This window comes from Primulina tabacum, chromosome 1, assembly GCF_025594145.1.
Source record: "Primulina tabacum isolate GXHZ01 chromosome 1, ASM2559414v2, whole genome shotgun sequence".
NCBI lineage: Eukaryota > Viridiplantae > Streptophyta > Magnoliopsida > Lamiales > Gesneriaceae > Primulina > Primulina tabacum.
The window spans coordinates 7,752,356-7,779,256 of NC_134550.1; the positions used below are offsets into that span (position 1 = coordinate 7,752,356).

The window sequence follows — 26,901 nt, forward strand, 5'->3', positions numbered from 1 at the left end:
TTTAGGCATGTTCAATTATAACTCACAAGGTTGGGGACTAGGGTGTCTCGAACCGAATAATTAATTAGTCCGGTATAGAGTAATGCTAACAGCTTGGACTGTCATCAACTCGACTAAATGACATGCATGAACTTAACATGTTTCATATATTATGCATCGATAGAAGTTTAGAAGGTCGGGATTCCGAATGTTCGCCGTAGACAAGCAGTGTGCCAAGCAATATTGCCATCACCTCGACCAAATGGCTTCAACTTAACTGATACGTTTCGTATGTGGTCCGAAATGTGTAACAAGAGATTCGTGTGTTGTGGCACGAGTTAATGATTAAAAGTTCAAGGTTTGTTGAGATTGAAAGGTATTCATACAGTTTTACAGGAGAACCAAAACAAGAAGTGGCTGTAGTTTAGTGGTGAGAATTCCACGTTGTGGCCGTGGAGACCTGGGCTCGAATCCCAGCAGCCACATGTGTTTTATTTTGAACTATTTTTTTTTTTAAAATAATAAATGCCTTATTTCTATTGACTTTTATTTATTTTTGAAATTCAATGACTTGAATTTTTAAATTACGAATTAATGTATTAATTTTCTCATTTAAATAGTCACGGTTTTCTAGAGTTCTTTTTGCTTTTACTAATGGTATTCCTAAATATTATTTTTAGAAATGTAGAAATTAATATATTTAGTTTTTTAGGTAAAAATTTTATGCCTTGTTGAGGTAATTAAAAAGTAGCAAGTATATCTCAAACAAAAAAAAAAAAAAAGTAGTAAGTATCTTGTGAGACGATCTCACGGATCTTTATCCGTGAAACGAGTCATATTTACAATAATAAGTAATTACGTAATACTTTTTCATTGATGACCCAAATAAGATATTATTATTACAAAATTGACTCGTCTGACCGTTTCACAAATTTTTTTGTGATTCATAAGATAATGTATTGAGGCAAAATATAATATAATTATAAAAATATTTTTTAGTGATGAAAAACTAAATTAAATACACTAGTTTCATATATCAATGTTAACCTAGATATGAAAGTATATTTCGAAAGAGAGAACATATTTCCAAAAACATTTTCTTACTTTTTTTTATATAGATTTTGTTTAATCGAATCGATAACGAGACAAAAAATGAACTTCCGGTCGGGCTAGATGCGGACTTGGAGCCCATCTCAAACCACTCACTATAATTTTTTTCTTTAATGATGAAAACCCAAATAATGTACAAGTTGTGGCATGCACAAAGAAGTTGTGCAAACTTTACAGTGAATATTTTGTCACTAATAGGAAAAGGCCTCAAAGGTGAAGCCTGGCCATCCTTGATACTTCACTTTCAACATTATGGTTTGTATAGATATCTATGTTTGTTTCCATGTTCAAATCGGATGCCGATGGACGGATCCCGTGTCATAGATGGACTCGAATACTGTGTATTGCGCTTGCCCACATGGAGTCGTCGAAGAAGTGAACGTAGTAGACGATGTTGTGAGCATTGTAAGCTAGCTAATTGATGGTTAATTGGTTATTGTATTCTTTTTTATTGTGTATGATTCAACTTCTTCAAAAAAATATAACCCCATTAATATTTTTTTTCAAAAACTCAACATTTTAAAAAACAATAATGGGGGAGATTTATCCCCTTGCACCATTGATTTTGTAGTGGTGAATAGGAACTCTGCTTTTTTATCTCAATACATAGGCAACTCTCGTTATATGATATGGATTCCATGTCCAACTATGAAATACTTGAGAAGATGAATCGAAAACTAGGTGCAAATAACCAACCAAACTATTCATTCTAGTAGATAAATTGAGAATTGAGAAAGTAAAAATTTTTCTGGAGGAGAGAATGCGATTCTAAAATCGAGGATGATCTTAAGTGGAGTGATCAGGTTCTGATATGATTTTCATTCGCCACTCTTAACGTAACATTGTCGGTATTCAATCATACATATACTACGTGAGGTTAAATTTTAATATAAAAAATATAATGTAACGTACCGTAGTTTTTAAACTACTTAAAATTTGTGGAAAATAAAATTTTTTCTTAAATAAAAAATAATCTTTAAAAAGATGCAATATAAATAAAATGTCATATTAAATATTTGAAATGTAAACGAACTTGCAACAAGTACTTGTTTTAAACACAAGAAATAATTTTCTTAAAAATCAGAGTAAATGAAATAATATGCATAAAAATCCTTGAAAACTAATGGGTCCTCGGGTTAGGCCTCTGCACCGTCCGAGCCAACTCACTGGTCCCCACATCTTGTCTCCTCATACTCGTCCTCACCTGCATCGATCAAGTCTAGTGAGTCTAAATACTCAACATGAATAAACTGAGCATAGCAAATAATACATAATAAAACCACATGCTTTTTAAAGTAGCACATATGTACTTAAATTCTAAACATACTTTCATAAACATAAACGTGCCAACATTTCATTAAATTTTTCATAAACGTACTTGCATCATACATACTTAAACATGAATGTCATCATCATTTTGTGTAGAGATATGTTTCAAAGCAAGTGACCCACAACATAGTGCGTCTGATCAGACTAAAGCACAGTACTGGGCTGGCAGGGATGTCCACTACCACATACATAAGATCCTCGGTCTTAGTTTATCGGGTGGATTGGTCCCTGGTCATACTTATCGCTTTCCAATCCTAATCAAAACCTGGTCATACTTTACCCAGGTGGAGAGGTCCCCAGACACGTTCTCTGGCTTCCAAACTCGTTCATATTTGGTCACAAGACAATTAGCATACCTCAAAAACATAAAATATTTTTTTTGCACGTCGAACATACTTATATAGCGTTGAGGGATTCGTTGGATCTCACTTGGGCTATTGCTGCACATGCTAACACGTATTTCAAGCAACTCCAATTTCATAACTTAATCATGTCAATCGTACTCACTACAAAAATAATTAAATAACTTATGACTTTCTAGACCACTCGGGACTTGACCATGTTCAACCATCATACTAAACTGTAACATCGATCCCCAAAAACAATCCAAATATGAAGAATGAACATTCCCAAACGATGGAAGACACGGAACAAGACTGCCCAAAATAGTAACACAAACAACCTTGAACTAGCACCTAGGCGCCGAGACATGCAGGCACGCAGCGCCGCAGCGCTACAAGCACTGAAGTGCTAGCATTGCGTTGCCACACAAGCAGCGCCGTGGCGCTACAAACATTGAAACATTGGCGCTGTGGCACCACGAGGACAGCGCCGTGGCGCCCGACCTGCGAAACATTTTCCCAAAAACGATCTTGATCCAAACTCTAAGCCATGACCAACCGACTCGAACCAACCCATCGAGACACATCCTAGGATGTTAAGACATTGACTCAAACCCATACAAATGCCCCAAACATTCCCCAAGAAATGATATGAAACCACAACGCATCATAATCCCAAAAACCCGAAATTCGGCATAATTCGCTTCCCTACGACTTCTATTGAAACCAAAACCTTACCGACTCGAAACGAATCATCAACTAACATTTTATCACAACACATGACACACCTAAACGCATCAATGACCACTCGACGATTCCCAACAAAGCCTGCAACCAAATAACTCAAGAAACATGAAGAACATATTTTTAAAAACGTTACTGTTTGAGTAGTCACACGAAAATGATCTTAACTCACTCGTTTCTTGTCCAAAAATTTCGAATTTACTGTAAAGGGAAGGTATCGAAAAGTAATACGTTTTATATGTTGAAAGTTTTTCCAGAAAATCGATCGAAAATTCGCAGAACTCGAAATGATAGCAGATTCGGTTTTGATTTCTAAAATTTTGATCCAAAATTATTTTAAACATTTTTGCTCAAAATTTTGCATAACATGCACAGATTTTTACATATAATAAGCATCAAAATGTTTACTATGACAAGATCGATGCGAAAACGAAAGATTATACATGCCTTCGATGATTATACTCACGGAACGACGAATAACGACGTGAGGATATGCGATAATCGATCCGGGACGACTTGTGGCACAATTATTTCTACAAAACCAGAGTGAATCTTCTGAAAATTTACGTGTTAATTAGGGACTAAAATTGTTTAATTAAATGATTAGTGATAAAATAATACAAACCTAATTATTTAATCACACTCAAAGATTTAATAAACTAATTTACTCAAATCTCAACTATTCAAATTAGTATTTTTGAAAAGCTTAAAATCTTAAAATCACCTAATAAATTAAATTAGACTTTGAAATACTAAAAATTTCATAAATAATTTAAAATATCAATTTTTTTGGCTTGAAATAAATTAGACTTTGAAATACTAAAAATTTCATAAATCATTTAAAATATCAATTTTTTTGGCTTGAAATAAAATACCACATTTTCATAAATCGCCTATGTCGTCACCGGTCTCTTTTTCCGATCCTGCATCGAATATTTGCCTGAAACATGAAACTCAAGAAAACGTTTTAACGTACACCAAATAAACATGTAATAATTTAAAATAATGCAAATCATAAATCATGCATCGTTAAAAATCATTTTAAAAAGTTTAATAAATGCATGATTTTACATGTACTGATTTTGAACTGTACATATAATCTTATGTACATTATTTTGTATATAAAGTCTAAAGAAAAAATGTATTTCAATGTAGGTTTATATATTATTATTTTTATTTTTCAAAAGTTAGTTTTAAATTAACTAACCCTTTTTCTTTGTTTTAGGTCATCCACATCTCGTTATCTTAGTATAACATTAACTTTAAGATAGTGTAATTCTTATAACGAATACAAAACTCATTTCCAACCCATCAAATCTAAACTCTGTACTAAAATGTATATTCTCGAAATATTCTCTATTATTTTGTTCACACCAATTAATTTATTCCACAACATGTTTTTAAACACAATAATTAAAAATATCAATATTATTGACAATAATTTATATATTTATATTCATTAGAAATATTAATGAATTAAAAATTATTAAATCTATTTTAAGAATTACTTTAAAAATTTTAAATATTTAATCATATTATTTTAAATACTTAAACTTATTACTTAATTACATGTAATTAATTGATTATTCAAAAAAAATTACAACCATAAATAAAAATAATATGAAGATGAATTATTAACATACAACAAATGTTAAAATGATGCTTCTAAAATATAAATGAAACACAAATATCCAATTTTTAATTAATTGAATTACTATATAAATCTCATAAATGATTGATTAGTATATTTTGTAGTGCGAAGTGAGCCTCTCTATCCCTTATTTTTTTTATACCGAGCGAGAAATTTTTGAAATCTTATATTTTGATCAATAACCATTTCCACATTCGGAGTTGGTGCTTCCATCTCACCTTGGATTGGTGTATCCAAGTCACGCTCATCCTTGATAATCATATTATGCATTATAATTCATACAATCATTATATCTTGCAAGTGTTTCTTTTGTCAAGCACGTATCAGAGATGCTACAATTGCAAATCGTGATTGAAGTACTAAAACGTGTGTTCGACATCTTGTTTATGTGACCCTTGTTTCATTGCAAAATATTTTTTTTGGGATATCGTGAATAGTTTGCACATAGTTGACCATTTATGATATTTATCATCATCTAAGTAATATCTTTGATGGTACTGCTTTCCACCAATATAGTAATTCGCCTGAGGAGTGATAACCTTGTGCAAGATTTGAAAATAGATTGGATGCCTCGAGAACGTTAATGTCATTGTTAGACCCCAGAATACCAAAAAATGCAAGTTAGATCCAAAGATCATAATCAGCAACCGCTTCCAAAATAATGGTCAAAGAACCACTACAACCCGCATATTGTCTAGCCCATGCTGTTGGACAATTTTTCCATCTCCAATATACAATCCTAGCTTCCCAACATTCCGGTAAATCCATGTTTTCCACCAATACACAAAAGTCTATCAATATCAACGGGGTAGGTGACCTTAGGTATCGCTATGCAAACACCTCAACAATATCCCAGAAAAAACGTTGAAAACATTGAATTATGGACGATTATCCTATCTTAATATATTCAACAACAGTATCCACTGGTGTGCCATATGCCAACAAAAGATCATGTGAGTTTTGTTTTGACTGAAGTTCGTAGCAAAAGATATTTGCAATCTCGTATGAAGTTAATATTGGCGGTGTTGGGACATCGGTTTTTATCGTCTCCAAATCGCAGCGGAAGTTTAAAAATTTTATTTTGACATTCAAAATTTTCTTTGGACACTTGTATGATTTAAATTAAACAAACATATATAGGATGTCAGAAGATATACCTTAGTGAATAATTCACTCGGCTCCAATTACTCCGGTATTAGCGGACGTAGCTCTTGTTGTAAATCCCTACGAATTTTCTTCGAACCTTATTCTTCGATCTCCGAATCAGGTCCACGACTGGATTACTTGTTCCTCTTCTAATTTGCACTAGAAAATTATAAGATATTTTTGCACAGAGATAGAATACGAAGAAGAAATCGACTCAATGCTATTAATTAATATTGCCGAAAACTTCTTGCAAAATAGTAATGTCGAGAGCAGCACCCCTTTTCTTTTTTTTAAAACTTTCGGATACAATTTTGTAAAATAAGAAACAAAATCCTTATTATTTTTTTAATATTTTTTTTACTTAATTAATCTAATTAATCAAGTTAATTAAGAATTCTAAATGCATTTCATATCATGGCAAATCTCAATTAATGCATATATTTTGAGAATATCATGCATAAATATTATTTTGCTTCATGTGCAAATTTTAAAATTATGGTATCATGAATATTTTTATATTACATAAATCAATATCATATTTTATAAAAACTTAATGAGCTATATTTTAATTTTATATTTTAATTCAATTAAAATATAATTTAATCATTAAAACTCATTTGAACTTTAATAAATCAGCATGACGTGTTTATATTCTTACAAGCCCGTGTTTCATGCTCCCATTACATTAATTTCAACATAATCCCAATCGACGATCTAATATCATCGATGTGACAATTTCAACTTATTTGTTATTATGATGCGCACTTTAATTTATAGATCACCAAGATCTAAATAAAGTAGATGCACTTCCTTTGACTGTTTTTAACAGTCAAGCTCTCAAAATTTCTATAAGCTTTTATAAACTTTATTTATAAGCTTATCGATTGATCATATCAAACTTATTTATTATAAATTCAACTCATTGAATTTATTATCTCAACGGGAACAAGTAAATCAGTGCTTGTGTGACCCTCAATGGTTCAGGGATACAGCTAACCGCGAGTTCACAACTCTTTGTGATTCAGGAAAATTTCCTTTATTCAGGCTTACCCTAATTTGCCCCATTCCATGCACCAACATTTGATCATGAGAATGTCAAAAATCATTTTCTGATTAAATCCATCGAATCATGGTAAGAGCGTCTAATAGCATCGCCCCATGATTCCCTAAGTATCACTGATAGTGCCTGCAAGAACCAATCAGATATGATTAAGTACAGTATGATCCCTCCATCTCATATATCCCGATCGAATCTGCAAACATTGGTTCATCGAGGGTTGCATAATAGATTCGATGGCTATGTGATACAATCATGAAATATTCATAGTATCATCGCATGCATAACTGGAGAACTCTTTTCTTAATGTACATCTCACACTCTGGCCAGAGATTTCATGCATTATTATTTCGTTAGATCACATAAGATATCCACACCCGTAGGTGAGCTGTGAATTCCTGACTATAATGCACTGGCTCCTACACATGTCGCAATTGCACTCAACCTCGCCACCTTATGACCCTCACAGAGTCGGTAAACAAGTCAAAGCACAATCCTAGTATGTAGAGACTCAGTGTTATCCCGGATCGTAAAGACTAATAATGTACAAGCACAACTAGAGACTTTTCCTCTTGATGAATGATAACCACGTGGAAAGTCCGAGGGAGGGTTGTTCATTTCAATCATCGTATGATTACCCAACTGCATGATTGAACATCTTTATGTCCTTACCATGAAACACAGTACACAATATCACATATACTAATCTCAAGCTCAAGTGACATTTATCCTTATTTTAGGCGGTTGAATCGACTAAGAACGAATTTAGAATATACAGTGTTTACAAATGAGTTTAAGATCGAATTACGATTCATTTGCATTAAAGTATAATCAAGAACTTTATCTATGATGATTGCATGTGTATACAGATAAATTAAAGTGAAACCATAATAAAAAGTTAAATTATATTAAAAAATTAATTTATTTCACTTGAGTCAATAAATTCTCAAGCCAACCGTTGACTTGCAAGACATCTACTCTAACAGACGACAATTAATAAATTAAAAACATGCATCCAACAAGTTGAACAACTCCATCCAAACGGTGCTTCAGAAATGGATATTGTGAGTTTTGTTTTGATGAAATGTCTACACTCATATATTATTATCATTACTTTCATTTTATTTTCAAATCTCCACAATCAGACACACAAGCAACAGATTCCCCCAAATCAGCGTCCCCTGGATTATCAACATTTGAGACTTGAGTGATGAAATATTGGTGGTACTTCGTCATAGCGATCACTTGGAGTGAAAAAATCAAAATTAAAACAATTATGAATATATGTCACGAACAATTGAAACGATGAGATTACGACAAAGTTTTAAGATTTCAGTGCTTGTCTTCCTAATTTATAATTTTATTGTATAGTAGTGTGATTTTTAATTAATAATTTTTTATTTATTATCTTGTTTAAGTTTATGTTGTATCATTATCTTTGATTTCAAGTGTTTCTCATCTTATTTTATTTTATGTTATGTTATATTATATTATAATGTCATTTTTAGTAACTTAGTGTTTTGTTATATATGATTGTTTATTTCATTTTTTTTTATCATTTTCTTTGATTTTCAAATAATTAGTGTTTGTAATCTTAAATTGTTTTTTCAAAGTAGTATCTTTGTATTCAATGTTAATTAATTAAATTAAAATTATATAATTAAGATAATTAATTTTTTAAAATATGAATTAATTTATGTTTAGTTATTTTTGTTATGATTTATGAAACGATTGAAATGATTAATTAATTAATTTAAATAACTAAATTTATTTAAACAATTACTCTAATTAGTTCAAAGATTAAATAATCAAACTTATTACTTGGTTTAATATAATAATAAAATTTACTATTGAAATACATTACACATAAAAATAATATTAAGATAAAAATATTAAATATAACATTCATAGTTATCAAATTAAAATTTTATTATTTTATTCAGTTAATAATATAATTTAAAACATAAATTTAGTTATTTATCGAATAAATAAATTTTTAAAAATAAATAGTTACATATTTTGATAATAATATAATTAAATTATTAATAATTAAGGTTAAAATATTGCTAAGATAAGAGAATAATTTAGGGGTGAATGATTTGTTATGCAATTATGACAAATTATGTGAAATTTATGTTTTGTTAATAGTTCAAGTAAATATTTTAATTATAATGAGTAATTTAAGCTATTAAAGCAAATATCTAAGTGCGAAAATAACTTAAATTAAATTACTTGGTGAATATATATAAATGAGTCACAATTACAGAAGCAGGCCTAGTGGACCCTTCTCCCTTCTCTTTTTAGCTGTTGAACGTTGGACTTCGACAAAGTAGAGAGTAACGAAGAAGACAGGGAACGCCTTAAATGCTACCACCAGTGGCCGGAAAATGCCTTCGAGTCCTCCAAATTTTCCGTCGTACATGCCGGTAACGCTCCCTTTCTGTCTCAGCTCTTGTTGCGCAGAGAATATTCCGGCGAATCTCTCATCACACGCTTGGGCTTTGCTTCTGGATCGAACTCCTGTTTTTGGGTCTTCTTTCTTCGTTTATGTGGCGGCGTGGTTGTAGTCGTTGATGCTTTGGTACTTTAGTTTTTCTGGGTCGGTTTCTTTTTTTCCCCCAGGTCTCCGTTTCTAGCCGTTGAGAGTCGAGAAAAGTTAGAGTGTATGCGTACACGTGCATGTATGTGTTTTGAGGATGTGGAGCAGTAATAAATGTTGGGTTTTTATGGTTCAAAACGGTTGAAAAATCTGCGTCTTTTCAGCTGGAATTTAACGTCGGTGGCTATGCAGTTAGTGGCCTCTGTTTTTCCTTTAAAGAGAGAGAAAGAGTTAATGCCTTAAAACAGTCTGTGTTATGTTGTTTTTGTTGAAGATGAGGAGCCTCTTTGGAGTTCTGATTTTCATTTGTTTATCGCCGTTTTTGGCGAAATCTTTGAGCCCTTCTTTAGATGATGATGTTCTGGGACTGATTGTGTTCAAGGCTGATGTTATAGATCCATATGGGAGATTAAATTCTTGGAATGAAGATGATGAAAAGCCTTGTAATTGGGACGGGGTGAGATGCAATCCCAGATCCAATAGAGTGACTGAACTTGTTCTCGATGACTTTGGGCTTTCAGGAAAATTAGGCAGAGGAGGTCTCCTTCAGTTGCAGTTACTGCAAAAGCTATCTCTTGCAAGAAACAATCTAACAGGAAGCGTAAGCCTTAGCTTAGCTCAGCTTCCTCATCTGAGGGTCTTAGACTTGAGTGGGAATGCCTTTACCGGTTCCATATCAAGTGATTTCTTTATCCAATGTGGGAGTTTGGGATCTATATCATTGGCTAACAACAAGTTCTCCGGACAAATTCCTGAGAGTTTGGGCTCGTGCTCGATGCTTGTTTCTTTGAACTTTTCGGGCAATCAGTTTTCAGGTGTGATACCTTTTGGAGTTGGGTCATTATCTGCTTTGAGGTCACTTGATTTGTCTGACAATATGTTGAAGGGTGAAATACCAAGGGATGTTGAAGGTCTGAACAATTTGAGGATGATTAGTTTGAGGAAGAATCGGTTTAATGGCGAAGTCCCGGATGGAATTGGGAACTGTTTGTTATTGAAGTCAATTGATTTAAGCCAAAACTTACTCTCTGGTGCACTTCCAAGCACAATGCAGAAGCTCAGATTGTGCAATGATCTTGTTTTAAGCAAAAATGGATTCGTAGGAGTGGTTCCTGAATGGATTGGGGCAATGAGAAGCCTAGAGATCCTTGATTTTTCTGAAAATAACTTAAGCGGCCAAATCCCGGAGTCTATTGGGAATCTTCAATCATTGAAGATTCTAAATGTATCCAAGAACGCTCTAACTGGGATCTTGCCTGAGGTCATAGAAAAACTTGTTAAACTTCTCTCTTTTGATATTAGTCATAATTTAATTACAGGTAGTCTTCCTGTTTGGGCATTCAAGCTTGGTTTACAGAAATTTAAGATTTCGAATAACGAGTTGAGTGGGAGCATTGATAATGCTTTGGATTCAGCATCGGAGAACTCAGTGAGAGATCTTTCGATTTTGGATGTATCCAGAAATAAGTTATCAGGTGAAATTCCGTCCAGTATTTTGAGCTTTGGAGGCTTACAGTTCTTAAATATGGCAAGCAATGGGTTCCTTGGTAGCATTCCTGCAAGCATCGGAAAACTGAAGGCTTTGAGTGTTCTGGATTTGAGTGAGAATCAGTTGAATGGTAGCATTCCGACTACAATTGGGGATTGCTCTTCACTAATGTTGTTGTGAGTCATTTGCTCGATCTTGTGATGTTTTATATAAAATCTTTTTCTGGTTTCTCTATGATTTAGTTTCAACTGTTTTTGTCAATAATATTTCTGACGAAAGATTGTAATTCTAATCAACTATGTATAACTAGTTCCCAAGCGGCCATCTTGTTGTTTCTTGGAGTTGTGTGACGCTGATTTAAATAATTGTCGAAATGGTTAGTTTTGTAACTAGTTAAATTAGATTAACTTTTGATGGATGACTTTTATATCTTTTTATTTTTTAACAGGTAATTTGATTTGGTCAGTTTGGATCGTATCTTTAACTGCATACTTGTCAATGACTAAAGCCATGAACTTGTGATTTTTGTTATGAAACATTTCTTCATTAGTAGAGTTTAGCTGACCCTTCGGTTATAAGTTCTGGACTTTGCTTAGCTAAGTTCCTTTTTGCCAATGATTGAATTTCACAGGTCTTTAGCTCACAACAAAATAGCTGGCTCCATCCCTGTATCCCTGGCCGATCTTACATTCCTGCAAAATGTTGACTTTTCTTTCAACAAGTTGACAGGTACCCTGCCAAAGCAGCTGGCAAATCTTGCACACCTGCAGTCATTTAACATTGCATACAACCAACTACAAGGTGACCTGCCCGCTGGTGGATTTTTTAACACCATTGATCCATCATCTGTATCTGGAAATCCATCTCTTTGTCGTGGAGCTGTTAATAGGAGTTGCCCTGCTGTCCTTCCTAAACCTATTGTACTTAATCCCGACTACACCGATGCCACAACAGGTGCCATCACCGAAAGTTCTGTCCGTAAGAAAATGTTGAGCATTTCGTCCCTGATAGCCATTGGTGCAGCTGGTGCAATTGTTGTTGGTGTAATTGCTGTCACTGTACTTAATCTTCGTGTGCGTGCTTCCACGTCTCAGCCTGCTGGAGCTCTTACTTTTTCAGTTGGCGATGATTCTTTCAGCCATTTGTCTTCACCAAATGGCGATTCAGGGAAGCTTGTTATGTTCTCAGGCAATCCCGATTTTAGTACTGGCACACACTCTCTGCTGAACAAGGATTGTGAGCTTGGTCGAGGCGGATTTGGGTCTGTTTATCACACTATGCTTAGAAATGGGCATTCGGTTGCCATCAAGAAACTCGCTGTTTCGAGCCTTGTCAAGTCCCAAGAAGATTTTGAAAAGGAAGTTAATATACTCGGGAAAATACGCCATGATAATCTTGTGTCACTTGTTGGCTATTACTGGACACCATCACTACAGCTTCTGATATACGAATACGTATCTGGTGGAAACTTATACAAGCTTCTCCACGAAGGATCTGGTGAAAGTTTTCTTAATTGGAATGAAAGATTCAACATTCTTCTTGGGGCGGCTAAAGGGCTGGCTCATTTGCACCAGACTAGCATAATCCACTACAACATAAAATCAAGCAACATATTGATTGACAGCTTTGGTGAACCAAAGGTTTCAGATTATGGCCTAGCCAGACTTCTACCAACACTAGATCGATACGTGTTGAGCAGTAAGATTCAAAGCGCCCTCGGTTACATGGCACCTGAATTTGCATGCAAAACTGTCAAGATAACCGAAAAATGTGATGTCTATGGATTTGGCGTTCTGGTTCTTGAAGTGGCCACCGGAAAAAGACCCGTTGAGTATATGGATGATGATGTTGTAGTGTTATGTGATATGGTTAGAGGAACACTTGATGAAGGTAGAATAGAGGAATGTGTCGATATTAGGCTTCAGGGTAAGTTTCCGAAGGAAGAGGCAACAACAGTACTGAAGTTGGGTTTAATCTGCACATCACAAGTGCCTTCAAACAGGCCTGATATGGCAGAAGTTGTTAGTATTTTGGAGCTTATTAGATGTCCTTCGGAAAGCCAGGATGAGCTGTGAGATTTAAGCTAATTCTTTCTGAGTTTTGAGCAATAGACTCGCTAAAAATGCTGGGTGATCGGTGAAGACGAATCCGGTTAGTTCAAATTATGAAAGGAGAAGTAGCTCTATTTCTTGTTTGAAATTCTTTTGGAGTTTTCTGTGCACAAGTCGAGTTTTATGCAGCTACTTCTTATCATACTCGTTTATCGGATTCCTATTCACCCGCTTTGAATTATTACCTCTTATCAGATGTTCAATATAGTAGTTTAGCAGTGAGTTATTTAGGTTCTTCCATCATTATATAGATTTTCAAAAAACATATAAAAACTTGCTTAGAAACTCTCTGAATTTCGCGTGTCTGGAAAAATGTGGGAGTCAGAGGACAACTGCCTTTCTCATTCTTTCTCAGGCTCCTCAATTAGATTTGTTGAAGTTACGGGAGGGGTATGAACAAATCTGAATCGAGCTGAATATGAAGAAAATTTTAAGGTTCTTATGAGTGACCTGAGCTCGGTTCGATAATTGAAAATTTTAATATTTTTGGCTCGAATTTGGTTTGAATCAAGACTCAAGTTTAGCTCGAAATATTCGAACATGTTCGCGAACTACTATAAAATAAAAAATCGAAATATATTTATATTTATTAATAAAATATTGACGTTCATGAACAGATGGTGAACCATTGAACAAAATAATTCAGGTTCGAAAAAAAAGTTTGAAGTTTCGAGTTCGGTTTCAATTTGATAATTCCGAATACGAATAAAATATTTTTTGAATCAGCTCATGAGTTCGTTTATACCTTTAGTATCCTTTCCTTCCCATGATTTCAAGATTTTAGGTCCCTAACCTTCGTTTAATATAGTCTAACATTCAAGCAAGAATCTACTTACATATAAATATACCACTTTCATTGAATACAATGAATTTATTCTTACTTCCCCTCTTGCGGTTCTACATGGCTTCTTCTTGTTTTTTTCTCAAAGTTCGGTTAATTAATCTACTTACATATAAGTATATCACTTCCAGTTGTGAATCAGTAAAATATATTTGTCATTTTCACAAAATTTGAATATTACATCAGTCTCTAAGGATTTATTTTTATGATTATTTTGAACTCCCCTCGTCTAACTATATATAGTCTATATTTATTTTAGTTTTATTACATTAATTTGTTTAATATATTGGATTTTTTAGAGTTTTATTTTATTTTAGTGATTATCTATTTTTCGTTTTTACTTAATTATTTGATGTTACATTGGTTTCATTGATTTAATTAATTTAATTTATTGATGGTTCGTGTTTTGTTTCCATCTCTTTTTCTTAATTTTTTTGTGGTTCGGGTAATCTATATAATATACTTATCATTTTCACAAAATTATGAGATTATAGTAGTCTCGACAGATTTATTTTGATAGTCGTTTTATGCTCTCGTCTTCCGAATTATATATATATGAGCAGTAATAGTTATTGAATACATTGAATTTATTCCTACTTTTCCCCATTTTGCTGTTCTACATGGCTTCTTCTTCTTCTTTTTTTTCGAAGTTTGGTTAATTGATTAGTAAAATATATTTGACACTTATCACAAAATTTGAAGATTACATTAATTTTTTAATGCATTGGATCTTTTAGGGTTTCATTTTATTTTAGTGATGAGTTTTTTTTACTTAATTATTTGACTCTACGTTGGTTTCCTTACGGTTCTGTTAATCTATATAATATACTTATCATTTTCACAAAATCCTCAGATTATATTAGTTTCCAATAATTTATTTTGATAGTCATTTTGATCTATCATCTTCCGAATTATATGTTAGTCTATATTTATTTTAGTTTTATTACATTACCTTGTTTGATGCATTGAGTTTTTTAAAGTATTATTTTATTTAGCGCATATATATTTCGTTTCGTAGCTCTATTTAAATCTAAAAATGAATATGCTAAAACTTAGCAGACTATTTCAGAAAACATAAATATTTATTTTATGAAGAATTTTTGTATATAGAAATTTTTATGAGTAGTTCTTAATATATATAGTTTCAATAAAAAAATAACAACAACAATAACAACAAAATATTTATTAGTAACAATTACTTAGTTAATGTGGTACATGACAATTTTGTCATTTAAAAAAAATATATATAATAAATATATTGTTGTTGTTATTGTTGAAACTCAACGGAGCGTATATGTGAGTAAATGATTGTTATTACCATCTCCACTCAAAATTCGTCCTGATCAAATATTGAGATAAAATGTGAATGTGATAGTATATTGATTTGCTTTCGTATGAGATTGTTTGATTTGTAATCGAATATACTTCGATTAATATTATGTTAATTTAACTAAATTAATAAAGTGAAATTTTGAAATTTTCCTTAAATAATTTAATTTAGACAATAGATGAATTTTTTTCAAATATTGTTATAAATTATTCGATAAAATATATTGGGATTGAGGTTGAAAATGAGAATAACCTTATTTCATTATTTGGTTGAATTAACGATAAATAATACAAAAGACTTTAATATGATACTTTATTTTATTTTTAATTTCTTACATTGTGATATTTATTATTGTCTCATTATATATATTAAGTTTATGCTTTTCTACAAGTGTGATTAAAACATGTCGGTAAATGTTATTTTTTATGGTATTTTTCCAATAAAAATAGACATTGAGAGTATGTAAATTCTATATGCACTTTTACAAAATTTTCTAATATTTTATTCGTAATTTAATTTGATTAGTTTGATTTATTTCGACTTTATTCATAGAGAGAGAAATTAATGAGAAATTAAAAATAATATAAATTACTTTATATTTTTGAATTAAATTTATGAAATAATCTTTATAATTTTTTAATCAAGATTATTCTTATAATAAATATGAATTATAGTGATAATTTATTATCATTTGTTACATATTAAAATTTTTACATATGATATTTTTAACCGAGTATTACGTATTATTTTATTAATTGGTCTATTGTGATACGGTCTCAAGAAAAATTATCCATGAGACACAGCAATTTTTTTATATTTACAATAGTAAGTAATATTTTCAACTTTGTCATATTCCCATGAATGATCTAAATATGATATTTATCTCACAGAATTGACTCGTTAGACCGTCTCATAAAATTTTTTGTATTATTTTATTTATATATGTATTTTACTACATATATATATTTGAGTGATATTATTTTATAATTTTATTTCATATGAAATTATTAATAATCAATATTAATTTAGAAATGATCCATTTTGATATAAAATTAACTATATATACTATGTTTCTAAAAACAAACCGATAAAGTTAAACAAAATTTAGAAAGGGTTAAAAATTAACAAAATCACAATATTTAACTTACTAACAAGATCAGTGATTTTATTTTAACATTATTATGATAATTTAATTAAATAAGAGAATTTCATTTGACAATCGTTTTTCTAAGTGTACTCCATTTAACTACATTGTGGTTTTAGTTGTAATAAAATTCATTTTATTAATTTTCCATTATGAATTATATTTGATTGAAAAATATATTTGTTAATTTGACAAAACTTCATTATAATATTGAAAAATGTTATATGAATAAGTGAATATATATGATTTATAGCCATGATGTACTTTATCGTGATATGTGCGTTTTGATAAAGTGATTTTTATCAATAAATTGTGTTTTGATATCTTTCATAATCCTAATCGAAATTTTTGAAATCTTTTATAATCCTAAGATAGATATTTTTCGTGAATATTAACATCACGAGTCAGGAAAATTAAACAAGTACAAAAAAATCCTGAAACTCAAACAAAAAAATCATCATAAATTCTTGCACACATTATGGAGATTCATATTGTATGTGTTTTGATATATTTAGATTCATAAATGCTTATAAACAAAATATTATTCAAAATCGTGATTATGTTTTTTTATTATTAGTCACCCACATTCCTAGTATTTTTAAATATATGACATTCGTCCAACAAAAAAAATACATAAAAATTGCTCTAAGGATTTCTTTATACAATTATTGTATCATATCTTGAAAATGGTTTTCAGAGTTCTTTCATAATGTTCAAATTTTCAAGGAACAGAGAAAAATGAGAAAACGGAAACGGAAAAAATGGGACAAAAGTACATACTCGGTTTGGTTTTATTCGGTTCTGGTTCGGAAACTTTTTCAAACTAAATCTGATATTTAAAAGAAAAATGGAAGAAAGCTTAAAAAGCCACACACACACACACGAAACAAATATATCCCGAATATGTATCTTGTGAAACGGTCTCACGAATCTTTATCTGTGAGCCTATATTCACAATAAAAAATAATACTCTTAACACAAAAAGTAATACATTTTCATAGATGACCCAAATAAAATATATGTCTCACAAAATATGACCGTGTCTGTGAGATGAGATAATGAAAATAGAGATAAAAAATTGAAAAATATGGATAATATGATTAGTTTTTACTTCAATTATGACAGAATTCGAACCAATCATCGGATGAAATAAGAATATTGTTATATTGACTTTATTTCTGCACCAAACGTGGAATTTTTTTCCCTTTTCTCATATAAGTGTCATGGCAGGCAAAAGAATTGACATATGCCATATCAGGAAAAAACCGAGACCTGTATACCTAACGATACGTGATATCTTGTGGCATAGACTAACTCCAGCAATAACATCGACCATACTTCAAGAAACCAAAAAGAACTATCAAATAGTTTGAATATTCAGCTTCTATCAGACAACAAACGTTAATTGCACAAGTAAAACCAAAATGTCTGTCCAAATTGGTGGTATACATTCGAAAAGATAATTTGTGTTCACTTATGATGTATTCCGAAACTTTGTAAAATGTCCTTACTCCATAGCATATTTTTCAAACGTGGCTGCATGCATACATACAAGTTGCAAGGCTCGGTTGTTTACACTGCTCTTTGGCTATCTGTGGTTTAATTTCCGTGTAATCCAAGAGCTGACCGAGGAGTATGGTATATCTCAATCTCGATTTAAATCCTATCCATTTCCAGTTGAATAGAGCATATCCACTTCAGGGCAGGAACATATCATCTCTTTTCCACATCCCAGTCATCATCACCCCATTCTTCATCCCAATCTTCACGTGTTTCAATTGTAAATGTCGAGTTGGTTTGCTTCTCCCCCATTTCAAGTTCCTTATACTTTACACCGTCAAGGTGTCGTCCCTTCCTCTTAAACTTGCAGCACATCAAAGTTCCTCCGATGAAGAATGCTGTCACAAAAAATAAGTATGTTCCATTTACTGGTGTTACATAATTCATATAAAAACCTTTAGGTAGCGAAGCTCCCAAGTGAATGGTACAGTTTCCATTTTCGGCGCTTAGCAATATCGAAGAATACCCTGATCCCATGTTCGATAGTAATTTTACCTGTTGCGGGAAACATGAGCAAAAAATAAACAGAAACTCGATCATAAAACAGAGGATGAAATCCATCCATGTTAAATGAGTAGGAATGCAGGGATGATGCCAGGACAGGAACAAAGAGGAGAAAATAAAAGTCAATAGCAGCACCTTCTTGCTTTGGTGTCCAGATATATCGGTATTCTCCTCCACAGTAACGTTTGCAGGAAAGATGGTAATGCTTAATCTGTGAGAGCTCTCACCCTCATTAATGACAAGCACGTATTTGGCTTGAGATACTGCTAGGAAAATAGATACTATGAGACTTGCAACTATGATAAACTTCAAAACGAGTCCAAAAAAAAAGCTGTTTCATTAGATTTGCATTCTAACAATGTTTCCCGGCTATTTTCATTTGACAGCCAATTTGGGTGCGATATTTGATTCAAATTCATGTTTTATTCATTGTTTGTATCAATATAAGAAGTTTGCACAGTTGTCTGGTCAACTATAATAAACTTTCTATATATTTGAGACATGATTAAAGCACCCACCGTGCTGGATCACTTGAGCTTTCCTGAATAAATGTTCGAAGCATACGACATGCAAAATTTGTCTATTTTGTTCTACTGTTGGTTCTCTTAAGTTCTTTTGATCCACCACCCGAGGGGATCCTAAGCGGAAGGTTTTGTTTTTAGACTAAGCAACACATATGGATTATCTAATTGAATGAAAATACATGATTCCAGCTGAATATCAAATGAACTAGTTGTATTCAGGATGGAATGAACCTAATGGAAAGCATGCTGCAGAGCATGAAAATGTAGACCCTCTAATCACTAACCCCAGTTCAATAACGAGATCATGAGCTAAGAAATTCAAAGAGAGAAGGGTTAATCAATAATTTATGGGCCAAGAACTACAATCTAAACCCATTGGGAGAACCGAGAACAAGTGATCCAAATGTTAATTTAGGCCCAATTTGCATGGTTCCGTCTAAGCCCATTAAATAAACAAGGGAGGTGTTATTTCTTGCGTTATTCACAAAGCTTTGAAGTTAAAATTTAAAATTCTCTTCATGCGAGCATAACTTGGAAATGAAGAACTTATCAAGACTAATTTTTGGTGGCATTTGATTCAATTTTTGTCCACTTTGTTCTTGAGTGAACCTTGGGGGATGTTTCCATGGATTTTGCTTTAGGATCATAGTTGTAAAAAGCGTGTGCCTAGGCGCAAGGCGCAGCCAGGCGCACCCTACACGCCTGGGTAACCACACAGGCGCCGACCTTGCAAGAGGCGAGCCCAGGCGCACACCTCTTGCAAGGCTCAAGGCTTTCCTGAGGTGACAAAAAGCGCGCTTCGGTGGCCCAGTTTCTCTATTTTTTAACAAAAATGGGCTGCAAAGCTTAGAGCCCAAAGATGGTTTAGGGAAAAAAAGCCAAAGCTGGTTTAGGGAAAAAAAGCCTAAAGCATAAACCCTAAAAAATAAGAAGCAGACAGCAACAATCAAAGCCCTGTTATCTTCTTTTCTGTTGTGAAAAAATAAAAAATAAAATAAAAAAACAATAAAAGTCCCAGCATCAGCAAGCATCCTGAAGAAGAAGAAGAAAACGAAGGGTCTCCAAATCATCAAACAAACAAATAACCATTTTTATAGATGAATTAGACATCTGAAAAGCTTACTTATTTCAATAATAACCTTTTTGTCATATAATGATATAGTATATAAATAAGTTTTTTTTAAAAAAAATAATAGAAATATAGCTTCAATAAAACGCGCGCCTCAGGCTCCAAGATCGCCTTGGTGTGCCATGCGCCTCTAGTAACTATGTTTAGGATTACCTAAAAAAAGGTGTGAATTCTATTCTTGTTATTGTGGACATATTTTTCAATTATAGGACTATCTTATCAGATTGGGTGTGAAGTTGAGAGCTACCTTTAAAAGGGAAAGTTGGGAACCAAATTATTGCTTTTAAATACACATCATCCCTAGACAAATGGTAGTTAAGAGGATTGTTCGCCTCATGTCAAGTTTGCTTGTCACAAGATTGTCCATTCTGCTAGTCAACATTGAACATTTGAGGTTGTGATAAGTTCTTAATGCTTTGACTCTGTTGGATTTAATACCTTTGTGAACCAAGTAACAAATAAGTTTGGATGAGAAGAAGGTTAAATAACAAATCTAGAAAAAGGACAGTCCAATATGCCAGTACCGCCAATAAGAGACGAAAAACCAAATCGTAAAGAATGGTTCCATTTGCAAAACGATCCTAAAAATCTATGTAAGAGTCTAAGACCTCAGTCATACTTTACTTTGATATAATCATCACTGACACCAAGAAAGATGACTCCATCTTAACTTCACATGTCCTCTTCTCTATTATTACCACCATTTAGTCAGTATTCATTAACAAAACAAACAGTAGAAACACTCAGCTGATGGAGTAATTCATACACACTTCACATAAACATCTTTGCAACAAATTACAAAATGAGGTCTCCTCTATTTCTTAGCTAAACTATATTGCTCATCACACTACTCACAGAAAGCATCATACATATGACATGCATATACATAAGGATGAAACAAGTAAGTTCAAAGAAGGTAATGTGATTTATCAAGGAGGGACATAAAATCTGAAAAATAATCATTCATTCAGCATCAGAGAAATGAACCAAACAAATAGACAAAGAAAGTTACCATTTCCATCAAAAGGAACACAGGCTGAAACATGTGATTCCTCAATACCACACTTATCCACCACCATGTCACATGTCTCCTTTGGTGAATTTACAGGACTTCCCGCTTTCCCAGAATTCCTATTCTCCACAGGAACAGGGCTAGGCGATGGAGATACCTAAAATCAAACATTTTTCACGATCAACCTTAGCAACAAACGCTACAAAGAAAAAAATAAAAACACTATGTGGGCTACCCATACCTGAGCATTTAGATTCGAAGCATCAGAATCCTGCTCTAATTTTCGAAAGATATAAGAAAAAGACCCATCGGAATGACATGGGACGACAACACAAGTCAAGAAAATCACCGTTAGGGCTAACCTTAAAATTCTCATCATCCCCCAAAACTTTCTTGGAACCAAGATTAAATCTTTATCTCAATATCTGATCCAGGTTTGAACAAGATAGATCCATTGCCATATGGGTCCGAAGGAAGAACAAGAATGAGCCCGGTGTCGTGCAGATCTTCGTCAACATTGTTATTGTATTTGTAGTTTCTTGGAAGGGAAAATGGTTCGATCGGAGAGACAGGCTATCAATATATGCTAATATTCGACTAAAATAAATATATAAAAAATTGAATTAATTTGATTGAAAATGCAAACTATACATTTAAAGAACAAAAATAAAGAAAATTGCATCTATTAAAATTGGATAAAATTAACAATTTATGCTTGTTAACTTTATCCAAAAAACAATTAATGATAATCCAATTGTGAGATTTGATAAGCCTCTACATTAATGGAAACAACAGAATTCCAAATTTTAAAAATAAATCAAGTTTATAATTAGTTTTTCAAACAACAAATACACTCCTATGCTAGGTAATAAGTTAAAAACAGAGGACATGTGCGTTACCACATGCAGTAATCCTAATGGCTTATGTTAGACTATTACATGGCAAGAAGATTAAAAGAACAAAGCAAGAAACTAACTTTACCTAGACATCTGCTAACCTAACTACAAACTAATTTTACCAACTAGTGTTGTGCTACAATTACAAGCAAATGACCAGGTTTGAATGCCTCACTCCAGTTAAAAACTTACTACAGCAACAAGTTGCTGATTGGAAAATTAGCAGCATGGTTGGTTTTTCATTGACAACAAAAAGTTGCAAGTAGAATATATCGAAGCAGCAGCAGCTCTAACTGCTAGATCCTTCTCCGAGTTATCAACTTCTGCTGATCTGCATTTTCAAACGGTTAAAAGATGAAAGATTTCGGAGCCCATTTGGAAGAACTGGTGTTTCCTGTTTCATGCTATGCTTTCTAGTTTTATATTTTTTTGATAAACAAAATATTACTAATGTTTACCTGCTTTCGTTTCTGGTTAGACTGGAGTGTTGTGGAGCATAGTAAGAAATGGTCTTGTAGAACCCTTTATCACAATTCAACTGCATTTCCTTCACTTGGTTCAGCCAACTTTCCTGATAGCATATAAAGAAAAGATTTTTGAGCCATTAATTTCTCTAGAACTGAGTGAAATATTAGGGAACTAAGTTATAGTTAGCATAAAATATGAACCTGCCTTTGTTCCACGCAGTCAAGATTTAAGAATAAATCAAATAATAATGCATCAAATATAATGAAATTGATAGGAAATGGTCCACCAGAGGATAATTTATACTTTTCTATTGGTGTTATCACGTTAAAAACTTTATCACCGACTCACCAAATGCCTCTCCTCTTCAGAAAGGGCTTTATCCATTTCTCCAAAGAGACTACTCCATCGAATACGGTGTGCTTCAGCATTTTCTCCGTGACCTTTTGTTGTTTCTTGGTCAGATGAAGATTCTTTTGACATTAGGAAAGGTAAATCGATCTGAATTACAGCACAGACTCTTTTCTTACTTCGTCTTAGTGCTGTGATTAGAAAGCAGTACGTTCTAAAATTATGTATATGTACATGGTGGTACCTTTAATCATTTTCAAAGATAACTTACCCGCAAGCCGTCCTTTGATATCTTGATTAAGAAGTTCCAACCATTGGGAAGCTACATTAGCAGCTGAAAAAGACACATGAGAAATAACATTTAGCAGTATCAAAAAATTCATTTGCTCTCAAACATTTGAGCCTTCAGATGATTGAATGAATTATAACAACGGAAAAAAGAAAAGGGCGAAGGAAAAACTAGAGATGCCGAACAACCTTTAACAGAAAGTGAAGTAACACTGCTGAGGTTTGCTGAGTCATGGGTCAAAGAGCTATTGTTCTCTGATGCAACCGTTTCAGAAGATAACGGCCTAAATATAAGTGCATCATCATCATTTTCTGCTTTAAACTTTGAATGCATTTTTGCTGAAGTCATTCTCGCTCCCATATATGAATCGCCATCTCGTGTGACCTCAGAATTCAAAGACATTGGCCCAGAGAAAAATGGATAGCCCTTCATTTGCATGCTTCCAAAAAATGTATCTTCACGATGAGCTTCGTGTCCTTTTGGTCCTGAACTACTCACATTTTCCATGTTCTTCCGCTCAGCATGTTCTTTTATACCACTCTTCATTTGACTGCATTGATCGCTTCCAGAAAATAGATTTTCATTTCTTTCAGACTTAACGATTGCTTCAATGATAGAGTGAACCTGTTTTTTGTTTCTCACGTGGTTAATAATTCCAGGATTTAGTCCATGAAGCAAACCACTAGGAGCAGCAACCCTGGCAAAACGATCAATCTGTTCTTTCTTTGCAAGTTCTATCTTTTTCTTCAGCATTTCATTTTTACCCTTCCGCCCACGTGACTTCGGTATCAACATAGGTACAGCTCCATAAGGAGCAGACATATAACCGTTTTGTTTAATCTCTTTCCAAAGTTTCATGGAATCTTTTTCATCAAGAGGCCCTATAGAACTTCCACAATCAGAATCATCCACGGACTTCAAATTTTCAGGGTTCTTGTAAGAATGGTAAGGGTGGTTTATGGAACTGGAGATATCTTCAACATTTAGATCTAGATCAAGTCCTCTAGCCTTCGCAAAACCATCCCTACATTCCATTGCTTGAATCTTAGGGGAGAAGGATTTGTTCAGTTCCATAGCACGAGCTTCATTACCATTCGCATCATCGATAGGATCAATGTTAACATTAAGATCAAGTTCTCTTGAAGCAATATTGACATTTAAATGCGCCACATTGTTTGCTTCTCCTCCTGCTTGGGCTGCACCACATCAAATATTTACATTTCTTTCAGGGATTATTTTGAGATGAGTTTCTTGGACATGATAGATCAGATAACAACAGATTCAGCAGCAAAAGGAAAAAAACATAAGAGAATTAGCTAATTAATTTAGCAACATTTAAAGCGTATGTATTCTTTCCCAACTAACAAAAATATTTTGAGAGATTCATTGTTGGATAACTTGATAAGTACCAACAGGCAACAAGGCATCTCTTGTCTGATTGTATAACCTACGCAAAACTTCTATATTCGTTCATTGGTAATAAAACATATATTGCATCTATAATGCACAAACAGTAATGCGGGGCATCACATATTGTTAAAAGATTTAGTACATGACATGGCAAGAACTAGACTAAATCACAAATACAGATATGTAAATTAGGAATATTGAAAATAAAAACTGACAATATAAAATAATATCAAAGTTTAAGAAAATTTATCATTAAACATTTATTGATACAATTCTATCAGATTTTGAAATTTAAACAAACTTCAACACACAATAGATCCACTACAAAAATTAAAATCATAACCTTTTAGAAAAATTGAAACCATAATTCAAAACATATAAAAAATAAGAGATCTCTTATAAATGAATACTTCAACCTTTTTACCCATAAATTTTGAGAAACGTTGAACTAAACACAACTTTATAAAAATTTGTCGGATCCTTTGCACAAGCATATCAACATTTTAAAAATGCCACATGATGTGTCCATATAGTGTACGGGGATATTTGTTAAGTGTTTGTGAAACATAGATTGACATCAAGGCATTACATCATACATAGACAAAGACTCCAAGATTTTCAAGACATAGAGATGTGGTGTGGCATATATGACGCCTGACGGTAAACATGAAATATTTGCAACGACTGTACTTATCTAAATCTATTCCAAGTTGACGAGCATTCACGAATATTATATTGGTCTACTGTTCACTACAGACTGATAATATTGTTATGCCCCAACTCCCAAATGTTAGGCTTGCTGCGTTCCATTAGCATTAGTAAGGGAACATCAGCAAACATGGATAGATGTTCATTGAAGATGGACCCCTTACCCAAAATCCTCCCCATCGTGATAGATTTCAAGATTTAAAGTCCTATTATCTCGAAATAGTAGCCATTGTATATCGGGAAAAGAATTGCAGAGAACTCTTAAAACCACTGCAGCTCAATATCATTTGAAGGTCAAAGAGTTCAACACTCGTCTCTGCCGAATAAATTACACAAAATCCTGCACAAATTTTTGTAGCCATTTTTCTTACTTCAAAACGTAAATGCCCATATTCATCAACATAAACAAATCACAAAACATGAACCTTCCTTGCATTCAGAGGAGGGAAAAATGAAACTCACGAGGGACGTGTTGAACTTGATAAAGCCTAAATCAGCCGATAAATATGCAATATTTTTAACTATTCAATCAATAAATTTAGACTAACATGTCTAGATAAACAGTGAAACTTCAAGAAAATCCAAAAAGAAAAAAGGGAAGCTAAACTCACACCTTCAGAGCGAAAAACAGATTCAATATCACGCATTTTAATTCGTTTTGGAGAATTTCCAGATTTTTCTTCGACTTCAAGAACGCCTCTTTTCTGCTCTACCGAAACCTACCAAATGAAAACCAGAACCCTAAGAAATTTTACGGATAAAATAAGGATTACAAAACTAAAAACTTATCGCACAACAAAAATCCAACGTTATTTTAAATGGTCCAACCTTAGATTCAGATCTGGGACCTGACAAAGATCGACTCTTTAAGATACTCCCGTCATCCATTTACGTTGAAAAAGTTTGAATCAATGAGAATTCAAAATTTCAAGATTTTCAAACTGACGAATTCAAATACGAGTTAACAAATTTAACCAATGCAACTAAAATGGGCCATAGAAAATGAATTTATTGATTAAAGCATTTCTGTTGGGGATCTGTTCACTTGTAACTGGACATGCAAATGAAATATGAATCATGGCAAATCCCAGAGATTTTAATTTGGCTCCAGGAGCGGGCTGTTTAAAGTTTTTATGATGATCAACTAATAAATATTTAAAAATAATAGCGGCATGATTAACT

At 32.9% G+C, this 26,901-nt stretch overlaps 3 protein-coding genes and 1 non-coding gene across 6 annotated transcripts; 2 read left to right on the forward strand and 2 right to left on the reverse strand.

Annotated features, from left to right (window-relative positions):
• The first annotated feature begins 392 nt into the window (after window positions 1–392).
• Window positions 393–464, forward strand: TRNAH-GUG (transfer RNA histidin (anticodon GUG)). The gene has a single exon. It is a non-coding gene; the product is annotated as a tRNA-His (tRNA).
• A 9,181-nt stretch (window positions 465–9,645) lies between these two features.
• Window positions 9,646–13,719, forward strand: LOC142538964 (putative LRR receptor-like serine/threonine-protein kinase IRK). The gene is made up of 2 exons (XM_075644263.1): window positions 9,646–11,621; window positions 12,077–13,719. Exons 1-2 carry the CDS (start codon window positions 10,213–10,215, stop codon window positions 13,518–13,520), a joined length of 2,853 nt encoding a protein of 950 aa, XP_075500378.1. The 5' UTR covers window positions 9,646–10,212; the 3' UTR covers window positions 13,521–13,719.
• A 4,470-nt stretch (window positions 13,720–18,189) lies between these two features.
• Window positions 18,190–22,171, reverse strand: LOC142538974 (uncharacterized). Its single transcript, XM_075644273.1, has 4 exons — window positions 21,842–22,171; window positions 21,601–21,757; window positions 19,071–19,198; window positions 18,190–18,926 (listed from the first exon to the last, which is right to left on the reverse strand). The coding sequence occupies exons 1-4, from the start codon at window positions 21,977–21,979 to the stop codon at window positions 18,585–18,587; spliced, it is 765 nt and encodes a 254-aa protein (XP_075500388.1). The 5' UTR covers window positions 21,980–22,171; the 3' UTR covers window positions 18,190–18,584.
• A 224-nt stretch (window positions 22,172–22,395) lies between these two features.
• On the reverse strand, window positions 22,396–26,822 carry LOC142538985 (uncharacterized). 3 transcript variants are annotated; one of them, XM_075644300.1, is made up of 8 exons: window positions 26,548–26,821; window positions 26,333–26,438; window positions 23,790–24,797; window positions 23,584–23,646; window positions 23,313–23,503; window positions 23,026–23,067; window positions 22,955–22,995; window positions 22,396–22,827 (listed from the first exon to the last, which is right to left on the reverse strand). In XM_075644300.1, the coding sequence occupies exons 1-8, from the start codon at window positions 26,605–26,607 to the stop codon at window positions 22,716–22,718; spliced, it is 1,623 nt and encodes a 540-aa protein (XP_075500415.1). In that variant the 5' UTR covers window positions 26,608–26,821; the 3' UTR covers window positions 22,396–22,715. The 3 variants fall into 3 exon arrangements, with proteins under 3 accessions (XP_075500415.1, XP_075500408.1, XP_075500400.1); XM_075644293.1 differs by having other exon boundaries at window positions 22,955–23,067; window positions 23,790–24,788; window positions 26,548–26,822; XM_075644285.1 differs by having other exon boundaries at window positions 22,398–22,827; window positions 22,955–23,067; window positions 26,548–26,819.
• Window positions 26,823–26,901: the final 79 nt, after the last annotated feature.

Bases quoted from the DNA above. Each gene is read 5' to 3' on its own strand.
- LOC142538964 (XM_075644263.1), top strand. From the start codon at position 10,213: ATGTTGTTTTTGTTGAAGATGAGGAGCCTCTTTGGAGTTCTGATTTTC. The intron at 11,622-12,076 runs GTGAGTCATTTG...TGAATTTCACAG, and splicing joins TGCTCTTCACTAATGTTGTT to GTCTTTAGCTCACAACAAAA.
- LOC142538985 (XM_075644285.1), bottom strand. From the start codon at position 26,607: ATGGATGACGGGAGTATCTTAAAGAGTCGATCTTTGTCAGGTCCCAGA. The intron at 23,504-23,583 runs GTAAGTTATCTT...TTCTAATCACAG, and splicing joins TATCAAAGGACGGCTTGCGG to CACTAAGACGAAGTAAGAAA. The intron at 23,068-23,312 runs GTGAGTCGGTGA...ATATGCTATCAG, and splicing joins CTGAAGAGGAGAGGCATTTG to GAAAGTTGGCTGAACCAAGT.
- LOC142538974 (XM_075644273.1), bottom strand. From the start codon at position 21,979: ATGATGAGAATTTTAAGGTTAGCCCTAACGGTGATTTTCTTGACTTGT. The intron at 21,758-21,841 runs GTATGGGTAGCC...GTTTGATTTTAG, and splicing joins CTTCGAATCTAAATGCTCAG to GTATCTCCATCGCCTAGCCC. The intron at 18,927-19,070 runs GTGCTGCTATTG...TTCCCGCAACAG, and splicing joins CTGGACACCAAAGCAAGAAG to GTAAAATTACTATCGAACAT.